General features: G+C 44.9%; 1 protein-coding gene across 1 annotated transcript in view; it reads left to right on the top strand.

Moving 5' to 3' along the window:
- The first annotated feature begins 1957 nt into the window (after positions 1–1957).
- LOC119386460 (very long-chain specific acyl-CoA dehydrogenase, mitochondrial) overlaps positions 1958–12194 on the top strand; it is a 238167-nt gene continuing 227930 nt past the window's right edge. The window contains exon 1 of the mRNA XM_037653745.2: positions 1958–2208. Coding sequence (XP_037509673.1) covers positions 2159–2208 — 50 coding nt within the window. The 5' untranslated portion in view covers positions 1958–2158. The remainder of the gene's footprint in view (positions 2209–12194) is intronic.

Raw genomic sequence — 12194 nt, 5'->3', positions numbered from 1 at the left:
AGTCCTCATGCTGGGGAGCGGCGCTCCGCCGACCAGCTGCGTGTCGCCGAAGCGCGGCCGCACGTTCAGCATAGTTCAGCTTGACAACTTCTTGCAATATTTTTTGCTGCAGCGTAATTGTGCCCATGGCAAATACTAACCGGTTCGATTAACACGTTCTCACGTGCTTTCGTTCGCAAAGGCTTGCTTTGCCGAGGCACATATATCAAAAGAATGCATGGTAGTACTGTGAGTAGGTTGTTTCTCAGGTGGCACGGCACCAACTGACATTGAAAGAACCAGTTTACTTTTTTTTTTCAAAAATTTTATTGGCATGAGCATCAAAAAAAAAAAAAACTAAAACGGGGAAACGAAAGTGGTTATGAAAGCAAATAAATATGAAGAATTGCAGGAAAATTATTTACATCTTCTCATTTTCAAATGCTTCAGCTGCTCTTTTTTTGCTGTTCTCTCATTGTTAATGGGCCTTCACAAAAAAGCGCAGCTGTTGAAGAATGTAAAACTTCACTGTTTGGCAAGTAATTTGCTGTCATGCTCAATGCATGTTAGTGCAGGCCGCTGTACCCACGTAATGAAATTGGCAAAGTCGAGAATGCTTTGCTCGTGTAGCACACTATTTAATGAGAATTAACAGGCAATAATGCCAGAGAAACGGGATGTTATTTGTAGTAATTAGGATATAAATGTGAAATAGTAAAGTCCTTGCCGGCGGCAAGTTATCTTTTCGTCCACTTTACTTTCTTCGCATTTATATCCTAATTACTACAAATAACATCCCGTATGCTTTTCCTGGCATTATTGTCTGTTAGTTCTCATGAAATAGTGTATTTCACAAAAAAAAGGGGGGCCCTTAAAAGAGTCATCTTCTTTGCTCGTGTAGCTTATTTACGCTGAAAAATGTCGCTAAGCTGTTCTCAAGGATGGTTATAATATCCTTAAGAGGGCCCGAAGGGTATATCAAACCTCCATTGTCGAAATTTGACGTGGATTCAGAAGCATCATACACAGCACCACGCTTTTCCACAGAGAGCAGCAGTGTACACTCATTACAGGAAGTATCCCTCGGGATCTTCCGAGGGATACTTCCTGTAATTCTTACTGTGTACCCTGCCACATCATAGCATTTCATGGCTTTTTGCCGTCACAGAAGACGCGTGGTCCGACGAACTGATATTGCGCAAGGCGCAACCTTGCAGTGCATTTTCAGCATCACCAAACATTCCTCCATCAATCAAATTATCCAGTACAGCAATCTTGCTTTCCGTTTGTACCTCAGGAAGAGAAGCCATAGCAGTGATAACTTCTGGGGCACAATTTCCTGATTTATGTGGTTTTGCAATGTTATAAAATGCTGGTGAACTATCACTAAAAATTGTGCTGCAGTTGGATGGTCATTCGTTCCCGCAGACTGATGAGGTGAGGTCCATGTAGTCCAGCAAACACACCGTCGCAGTTGTGGTCATAGTAACACAACGGACGATCCACAGCACCGCAACACAACACAACGAACAAGCAGGCGAGAGCAGAGGGTGACATTCCGAAAGCGCGCAGCGCCCCCTGCGGCGTCATTTAGAAAGCGTCAACCCCTCTCCATACAGTGCGCCATGCGGACGGTAGACTAGCCAGTATTCAAGGGACCATAACTGGGGCGCGGTCTGGAGTTGACCGCGAGGGAGCGTTGCCAGCGCTAAAAAATGGCGGGCTTGCAGGCCGTTTTGAATCGTGCCAACGTTGAATCGTGCTAGATACCGGTGATATAAATCAATAAAACAGATAGCTATTCGTCCCTCAGTTGAATTTTCGGTCGCCAATCGCTACTAGGTGGTAGATAACTACTCGTGGATGCAAAAATCTTGACATGCGTAAATTTGTGCTCCTTTAACCGCTTGACTAGGGAATTTCTGGGTACGCCACGGCGCTAACTTTGCTTGGTAGCACAAGGTGGCCAACATGAAAGTCTCGTGCAGAGAAGCGGGCGTTAGTTTTGTCCACGGTGCAAGGTTTTGTCGTCTGGGCAAGTGTGGGTGGTGTTTGGCACTTTCGTTGGTTTCATGTCGCAGCAGTACCGGCGTTTGTCAGAGGCATTGGTTAGTGCACGTGCTCAGTTCTCCTACTCGAGCGTCGCAGTAGCCCCGGAAAGAGGACGTTGCTGCCTCCGATGGCTTCGATGCGACGAGCGGCTTGGTTCACCGGCGTGCGCGTCTGCGCGTACGTATTGCTTTGTTTATTGGTACTGCATACGCCAGCCACAATTTAAAATGAAGCAAGTTGCTTTTCCTTTCTGTTTCACTTATACGGAAGGGCAGATAGTTAATGATGGTGAGGCTGTCTAGCTTCCTCGTCACTCACGGAAATCGACATTACTTAATTGGACAGTTCCTTACTTAATTGTCAGCTGTTTCAGTCCAAATTAAGTTGTTGACTCCTGCACCCAGTGTTTCCTGTATGCGGAGCGGTGACGTGCAGTTTATATATATTAAATTTGTTTGTACTGTAAGCAAAACCAGCTGGCTATGTACGCGCTTGAGATTTTGACGGCCTTGACAAGTCGTATTGCGTCTTCCTGGCAGGACAATGTTTCATTGTCTATACATCTTGATGACGACAGTTGATGATTTTTAATCACTTGAGTGTTATGACAACGGCGCACGCTTGCCTTAACGTGTGCCCGGAACGATTTGCGCACATGATTGAAAGAAATACCGTGACCCGGTTTCCTGGGACCCACATATGAATGACGCAGGGGCGTAGCCAGGGGGGGGGGGGGGGGTGGGGGGGTTCAACCCCCCCCCCCCCCCCCGAAATTTTTCAGTTTTGCTTGCGTATATATAGACGCGCACATACAAACGCACGCACGAACATACATAAAGTATGGTTAATCCCCCCCCCCCCCCCCCCGAAAAAAATTTCTGGCTACGCCCCTGGAATGACGGGCTCTTTTTCGCATCGTATGAGTCAAGAAAACATGCTGTGAATGTTTTCTAGTGCCGGGAGTTCTCTCCGCCTGACATTTGCGAGGCATCAGCCACAAATGAACAGCAGTGCTTTTCCGTTATACTGAACGGCAAATAGTTGATGGGCTGGTGGCATTTGATCCTCCCGTGTGGCACCGCGCAAATGGCATTATGAAGTTAATGCCATTTTCTGTGCCAGTATGGCACAGGTCTAGTGAAAAGTCATTCAAGCCAATACCCCACTTGCGCGCCAAATTGGCTGAACAGTATTTTGTTTGCCACCGTGGTAAAAAAACACAATTTTGCGCCTAAGTGCACTAAAATTAGCGATCTGCAGATTGTGCGTGCTCTGCAGACATGCATGACATGTTGGACCAGCGCCGGTTTCTCTGAAGCAACAAGTGTTTGTTGCTTCTCTCATTGACTTAAAAAGGGCATGAGCCAGTTGGTACGAATTGGTCATTACTGAACTTTGCTGCAGGAACAGCTCATCCTCTCTTGCACAATGTGCTCCTCAGTAAAAACATGCTCTAATTGCATGGTGTGTAGCGCAGCTGTGTAAGTACAGTCGCGCCCAGTATGAGTTGCAACACGCTGCCCGGGGTCAAAGTGGCGCCAACACTGCACGGTGGCGCTGGCATGGAAAACAAACGGCGACGTAAAGACTGTTTCGACTACTGGTATTTGCAAAGCCAATTTCACGTTTGATGGTGTTACACTATAGGCTTGGGGTCCTTTCAACCATGGCCACTGTGTTGCAACTCACATTGATAGCCACTGCACACTGCTTGAGGTCCACCCCGAGCAGCTGCACATTGTTGTCACAGTTTTGCACTTGCCTATACGGCAGACACTGCAGTGTTGTTAGTTACCTTGCATTTGCTGGCTAGCTTAAATGACCTTTCAGCTCTCCCTATAGTCGGCTACAACCGTAGAAAAAATTTGTCTGCAGTGAGTTTGCGTAAGTGCTTCATCCAGTAGCCCTTGCTTATTTTTTGTAACGTCAAGTGCTTCTGGAGTGCTTAAGATAATTGACTTTGGCATACAGACGCACATTTCTGTTGCTGATTTTAAGTTTGAAAACTCCTGCTGCGTTTGGGTAGGGATTGTGACATCGCTGCTCAGCCAAGCATCATGTTTTACAGTATAAGCTGTTATGAGATCGCAACAACAGCCAATTTTGGTGCTGTAGTTGTCCGCAGCCAGCATCCGTAACCATTATCATGCACAATCATAAAAAAAAAAAATCTAGAATCAGATGGGATTTCAACCCAGGCCCCTTGCGTGGTAGTTGAGCATTTAACCACAGATGCACGTTGGTGCTTGAAATTCCTTCGCAAAATTACACTATACAGGCATCATGTTGTGCAAGGAATCGCTTTAAGAGATGTAATATAGCAGGATAAAAGAGTAAAATAACAATAAAGCATCACACAATGCGAATTGCATAATAAGTGGGTGTCCCACCCATTACAAGAATTCGGCCACAATTCATCATCATCAGCCACAGCATCAACAAAGTGCACTTAATGCCTTGCAGACGTGTAGCAGGTACCTCGCTTCTCTGCAGAATGTTGAATAATGGCATAGTGGGTAGTACCCTAATTTGCGCAATTATAATGATTTATGGTGTAGTGTGTACTTGGAGTAGTCGCCCCCAAGAGAGCTTACAATGGGCTCTAGAAAGGCTTGTCCCTCAGCTGTTGCTGTGACTGTGCTGTGTGTTTCATGCTGGCATATAGGTATAATGATGAACCTTTAACCCTTAACATGCGTAGATTAGTTGCAAAAAAGTATGAATGGTTCAAGTGGAAACCAGCTGGGATCTTTCAAGGGCAGGCGTTCTGTGGGCAGAGCTTCCATTTTTGCTTAGGTTTTATCTGACTTTGGCACGCTGGAGTCTCAAAGGAATTCGACATCATTGCAAGTCCGGATGGACACACTCTGATTCCAGCAGCTTTTTCTCCATCCCCATTGACCCACTGCCACTAGATGAGCAGGCTGACCTGGGTCCTCCAAGCTGCATTGACGCCTTGTTGATCACTTGAAGGATACTCAGACATAAACAAACGATACTCAGACATAAACAAAATGGAAAAATATATTACCACTTGGTACTGCATAAGCTAAGCATTTTAAACGCAAGAGAAAGGCGATACACACACGGTTCAAGCTGACTTTTCACGTGCAAGAAGAAACTTGTATGTAAAACCTAGCAGAGACCTATATGACATGCAGAATCTGATAATATAAAAAAATGATGTAAACACGAAAACCAACATCTTAGGGACATGGGCCTGATTGTCATTTTGCTTAGAAAACAGCCCCCATGTTACGAAGAACTTTTCACTTGTTCCGGTCAACTATATCCAAGTTGCGCCCTTACAACGGTGGCCAGAGGTTCTGCAGGGCACCTCAAATTTCTGGAGCGCTCCCAAAGATTCTGAAGTGTTGCTGTCTGTGCAGACGTTGCCCACAAGGTCAAAACATGCTGGGAATCTTGGCAACACAAAACACCACTGACAAGCCTACTAGAAATGAAATCGACAAGTACTACAGATTGGGCAAGTTGGTGCATTACAATATTGTACTGGTATAGCGCGGCTCAGTTTGAGGCTACTAGGCTTGAGTAAGGTGGATATTTGGGCAAGTTGGTAAATCTTCATCCTAACACAGCACGCACACACGAACAAAGAAGAATTAGGAACCGACGACACGAGCGCTGATTAACAACTGAAATTTTTTTATTCACCACACACATAAATATACACATTGAAGAGTCGCATGATGAAACATATGCGTATCAGTTTACACATTTATAACAGTAAGAGCGAGTTAGGCAAGACATCATATCACACATCCTAAGTGGCATCTAAAAAGCTAATCTCCTTTTCCAAAAGATTAATTGAGGCCTGACTAATACAACTCTATCTCCCCTTCTTGATGTGGAATGCTTTGATGATTTCCCTGAAGGTGCGATCTTGATGCCTGTACATGACGCTTGTGGTCGATTCCACGAAAGATAAAAAAAGGTGTGTACTTGATGTTTCCGATTTTCCTGATAATTTTGTATGTTGTGCACACATGACTGCACAGCACGAAATCGCAGTTCGTTCTTAAATAAAATTTTTTTTCAACACAGGAAAATTCAACAAGTGTCGCCGGTTGACGACGACCATTTTACGAAAAGTGCGTTTTCGTAAATTCGCAACCATGCTGGCAGCTACTGAAGCTATATATTACAAATATCTTTCTTTTTAGTGGAAGTAGAAGTAAAGAGGAAATAGCTCTTATCATTTCATGGAATTCTGAGCAAATTATATATTTTTAAAAATTCATGAAAAATGCTGCATTTTTGAAAATTAGTCAAATTTGGGATGCTATGGGTACTTCTGTGAACATCATAGCTTGTTCATATTTGCAGTATGAATAGGCCTTTATGTGAATAATGAACCTCTGCATTTGTATTTCTCTAATAATTTTCAAAGTAATTAATTGTCATGCTCGAAACACCAAAAAGACAAAAGTGCTCCTCGATTAAAAAATCTATAATAAAAAAACCCCAATCTCAATTTCGTTCAAAGTCCCCCAAAATGTTCTCAAAGGACTGCAGAATGATATTATGAAAAAACATGTTGCATCATTTTTATTAGAACAAAAGCAGAAAATGTCAAACATTGTGTTTCCAGAGCATGGTGGCTACTGCATAAAGGACGTCTCTAGTAACAAGAAAATACAGTAACTCGTCTTTTTTCTTCTCTGAGCTTCACTAAACAACAGTAATGATTTATTGTTGGAAAGTGGGAACTGTTTTGTAAAGAAAAAGATCGTTCCAACTAAATGCATTTGTGTGACACCACTTGCATTCCTCGTCGACGGGCAGCACGGACATTTTCATTCCTCTGGATAATTCTTTTGGAGTAAAGGCGCTTATATAAAAGCAACGAAGCTAAACGCGAAATTTGGGTAGCTGAGTCGATCATGCATTGTAAGAATGTGAGAAATCGCAAATGGCGACAGTGGTGAACGGCAAGTACTGCAGTGCAACCTAAGCACAACAGCCACACATGGTTTGCCAGGCTTTGTCGCTCTGCACGAGAAAATGCTGGGGTGTCAGTTGCGTTGGTTACACGATACATTTTTCACCGCTCGTCTTTCTCCCGCCCGGTCTCTGGATCTGCACCGTGCGGATCGTGTGGCGGATCGAGTGGCCCGCGCTACACGCCTTCGTGTAAATGGCGTGGCATGCGCTACGCAGACAGGTGCAAAGGGCGGCACGATAGACGCCCGCCTGAGCAGACGACAGCAACGAGCACGGCTGTTCCAGTCAGCCAAACACCACCTGAGATAGAAGCTAAGCATCCAAATTGTGCTTCACTTTGGTGCAATCACTGTCCTACGCTCTGAAGGTGGCTATGGGTAGGCGTTATAGCCATGACCGAGTTTTTTGTACGGGCTACCTCGTGGTGCACAAAAAGAAAATTCCGCTGCAGCGCAATTTTCGTTGCGTAGAAGGTATCGGATCGAGTCTCTCTTTTGCGGAGGGTCATGAAGCAGGATGCACGCTCAATTCAAGAGGGAGACCAGATCTGCCAGCACTGCTTCAAGATATACAAGGACATGCAAAGCAAAGCAGATGCAATGCAAACAAAACGTGTTTTGTCCGTGGTCAGAACTGCTGCCACCAATCTTGACGTAATTGATTCTTGTTAAACTCTGCATTGACCGCATAAGGTTTCGCAATGTACACATTTGGGCCAACAAAAACCAAACCTCTTGGCGACCGCTCTCCAGAAATTAATTTTCATTCCTGAAGAGACCTCGCCTTTTATACCAATCTCTCAATTCTGGCACAGCACAACATCATTAAAGGCACATGGTGGGAATGCGTTCTTTAGCATGCAAGATATGAATTATACTCAACTGAAATAAATGAAAGAATAGGAGGCTACAACTGAAAGTGCCTACTGTGGACTGAGGGATGTCTAACACTGGCGTGGAATCGCAAACCACGCAAATGCATTTAATTGGAACAATCTTTTTCTTTACAAAACAGTTCCCACTTTCCGATAATAGATGATTACTGTTGTTTAGCGAAGCTCAGAGAAAAAAAAATGCCCCCACCTCCCCGAAGGGAATCATGAGGAAATGCGGATGCATTTCTTGCGCCGAGAGAGGGTACCGTTGCCGTTAGACATTCGCCTTCACCGACTTCTGCCATCGCCTTGAGTGGCGCCCAGCCAGCGAATGGTCGAGAGTGAGGTGCGAGCGGGCGGGAGAGTGGGGCGCAGGTTGGAGAGGGAGCGAACGGCGAGAGAAGGAGCGGCGAAGCACTGCACCTACCCTCTCCTACACTCTTTCGCACCACATGCTCCGGTTGCTAGGGGCGAGGATAAGCGCGTGCGCCCGCAGCTGTTGCTATGGGAGAGGGCGCTGCGGACAACGCTGACGCCTGACATAGCCCGACTAAGAAATGCATTTGCATTTAAAAAAAGACGTGTTACTGTATTTTCTTGTTACTAGAGATGTCCTTTACACAGTAGCCATCACGCTCTGGAAACACAATGTTTGACATTTTCTGCTTTTGTTCTAATGAAAATGATGCAACATGTTTTTTCATAATATCATTCTGCAGTCCTTTGAGAACATTTTGGGGGACTTTGAACAAAATTGAGATTGGTTTTTTTTTATTATAGATTTTTTAATCGAGGGAGCACTTTTGTCTTTTTGGTATTTCGAGCATGAAAATTTAATACTTTGAAAATTATTAGAGAAATACAAATGCAGAGGTTCATTATTAACATAAAGGCCTATTCATACTGCAAATATGAACAAGCTAAGGATTTCACAGAAGTAGCCATAGCGTCCCAAATTTGATTGATTTTCAAAAACGCAGCATTTGTCGTGAATTCTTAAAAATAGATAATTTGCTCAGAATTTCATGAAATAATAAGAGCTATTTCCTCTTTACTTCTACTTCCGCTAAAAAGAAAGATATTTGTAATATATAGCTTCAGTAGCTGCCAGCATGGTTGCGAATTTACGAAAACGCACTCTTCGTAAAATGGTCGTCGTCAACCGGCGACACTTGCCGAATTTTCCTGTGTTGAAAAAAATGTTTATTTGAAAACGAACTGTGATTTCGTGCTGTGCAGTCATATATGCACAACATACAAAATTATCAGGAAATCGGAAACATCAAGTATACACCTTTTTTTGATCTTTCGTGGAATCGACCTTGTGTCTTTGAGGACAGGACAGCAATTGCAGTTAATACAATGGGCAGCCAAGTGGTCATGCTCATTTTTCTTTAGTGTCGTTCTGTGCTCTCTGAGCCTACTGTTGACGCATCTGCCCGTTTGACCGATGTAAGACGCACCACAGGACAACGGTATTTTGTACACAACATTCGTGGCACAAGAAACAAAACACTTATCATGTACATGACTAATGCCACACCCTCCTTTCCCTTTGTTACCCTTGCCATCACACCTTATTTGTACCGCTGCGCATATGCTACTCGTCTTCAACACTTTCATGACCGCACCTATTCCCATCGATAGTATGTTATCGATGACTTCAAGATCAAGTTTTGGCACTCTCTGAGTGGTTCTGGACAGCTAACGCAATACAAAGCATAAAATAACATGTTTTTTATCAGTTTTGTTTGCGAGTTAGATTTTTTCACCGCGGGGAGATTTTTAAAACTCATTTGCAGTCGGGTAGGTGAGCGCTCGTTGCTTCAGACTTCGCGTCGACGCTGCTCGCGTGTGCGCCACAGAAATGGCGAATTTCGATGGATTCCGATTAATATGAGCGGGAATTTCTGGATGGTGGTAGCACCACAGACACGGAAGACGACTTCGATTCGCCAGGCTTCAGTACGGACGGCGAAAGTGCGTCAAATCTCCCGGAACATAAGCAGCTATCCGCCGGTAAGTATCGTCTTCTCCTCGGGTCGTTTTATCGCTGCCGCGCGTCGATGTAAACGTACCTGGTGCGTTCTAAAAATAACAGCTCTTATCTGCAAGGTGTTAACTTCATTCGGGTGGGAGCATTTTGCGCCGGCTGCAGAAAGAGCGCAGTTCTCTTCGCAAAGACTGTGCGGAGCGGACTTTGACCCAATGCTCCGGTGTGCTGCGCGTCGTCGTCTTCGGGTTGTTTTTTACAGCAGAATTCGTCAGAGAGATATGCAACCACACAGATAAGTATGCGTGGATACATACAGTGAGAAGGACGGATCCATGGAGGGAGGTTACTGAAGAGAACATGAGCAAGTTCGTCTCACTCCATGTGTACATGGTAATCGTTGAAGTCCCGCACTTGCATTGGTGTTGGTGTTGACGACACATATTTTCAGGCCTTCGTCCACCGTCAGTGATGCCACGGAAAAGGTTCAAGGCTTCTTGAGTGTCTCTGATCTGAAGAAGACAACTGTCGCATCCCACGAGATTCTTCACCACATGTCTTCTCTATTGCAACACTTGAACACTTTTTCTACGCTATCTTTTAACCCCGTCGGAACCCTTCAGTGGATGAGAAAATGGTGAAATGTGAAGGTCGGTATGGTATTCGGCAGTATATGAGCTTCTCGCTCATATACTGCCGAATACCATACCGACCTCATCATCAGGGTACAATTATGGATTTTTGCAGATTTGCAACAGGCTGCACTGTTCATTTCAACAAATACACAGGAAAATTGAAAAATACCAGAACTGCAAACTATGCTAGGAAAGTTGAACAGAAAAAAAATTTTTTTCCCCGAAACATGCGCAGCCACTTTGTTTCACCGCGTCGAGAACCTGCATCACGCGGTGGCATGATAGGCACTAGTGCCTATATTCTTGTATGGCGCCTTGACCTTCCTTAGCATTCTCTTTCACGGTAATTTCTTGACTAAAATATTCCGTGCGAATAATTCCTTTCTATAAGAACGTTCTTACTGGATTGCAACCACTGACAACTCGTACTTGAACCTAAAAGATCAAAAGGTGTCTTGTAGAGCACCGATTATGTGAGATATTGGCATTAAAGGGCACTGACTCCAGGATTGAACAAGCTAATTTTACACTAACACACTCATGATTTGACTGAGTCAGACTCGGATAGATTGTGAGTTTGAGTGAGTCTGGGTGCGTAATATTTTGGTGTGTTTGATTCCGAGTGAGTCCGGTTGAGAACAATTTTAGTGAGTCTGAGGCTGAGTGACTCCGGTTGAGGAAAGCTTTGGTGAGTCTGAGTGTGAGTGAGCCCTAAGTGTAAAATATATTTCTTGAGTGGGTCTGAGTGAGCTCCACTCTTTTAGTGGACCTATGCTTCTACGTCATAACTTCTTCTTTCACTGAACCCGAACTACTGTTGCTGCTTGCTTATATTGGGTTGCACCTGGGTTCGCGAATCTTTGACATGACTCATCTGCTAACAGCATAGTAGAGGCTCCAGAAAGAGCGAGAAAGTTCCCGGATGTTCATCTTGTTGCGGCAGATGCGTCCTCAGTGGCGGTTTCGCTCGACAAGGGATCGTGTCTCGATTCTCATTATTTCCAGGCTTTGTGCGAGTGTTTGCTTCGAGCATGCTGGCTGTCAGCGGTCATCTTCTCTGGAGGGGGTAAGGGGGCATGCTTACGGTGCCTTTTGATACTTGTCTTTTCGATGCGCACACTCTGTCAAGGCTAACCGTTGGTGCCCTGATTTCATGCTGTCGTTTGAAAGCAGTGGCGTGCGCTTAGTTAAGCGTTCGTTTGTGACACCTATCTAGCTTTCGCAGGCCAAGCTCCTTCCCTGCGTTCTCCCATAGCGGAGCCAGAGGACCACGTGACGCACACGTCACGATGCATGGGTGAGACACGCCCTACTTCTTTCTCTGCAGTTGATGCTGTGCTGAAGTGCCATGGTGTCCTCGCCGCCCACCACTCTGTGTGGCGGGTGAGGAGGACATTGAGGCTCTCTTTGGTGCGTGGTACAGCACCTTCAACTACATTACACTCCATGTCATACGTTATCGCCCCATTTTAGAGTGTGGCGCCCGCGAGGAGAAGAGGAGACGACATTCAGTTCGAAATTTGAGCTTTTTTCATGGGATGTAGCGATGTAACTCTTGGCAAACATGATCGTGAGCACATGATGTAAGCATTGCGCTTGTCAGCTCATAATGGCGGGATCTGGTGAGGGGCTCTTAAAGGCCAACTGCGGGGATTTTACAAGGTCAATGGATTTCAATAAAATTTTCTGGGTATGG

Source organism: Rhipicephalus sanguineus, chromosome 3 (genome assembly GCF_013339695.2).
Source record: "Rhipicephalus sanguineus isolate Rsan-2018 chromosome 3, BIME_Rsan_1.4, whole genome shotgun sequence".
In the NCBI taxonomy this organism is placed as follows: Eukaryota; Metazoa; Arthropoda; class Arachnida; order Ixodida; family Ixodidae; genus Rhipicephalus; species Rhipicephalus sanguineus.
The sequence above is the reverse complement of the archived record's forward strand: the minus strand, read 5'-3'. Positions and strand labels throughout refer to the sequence as shown.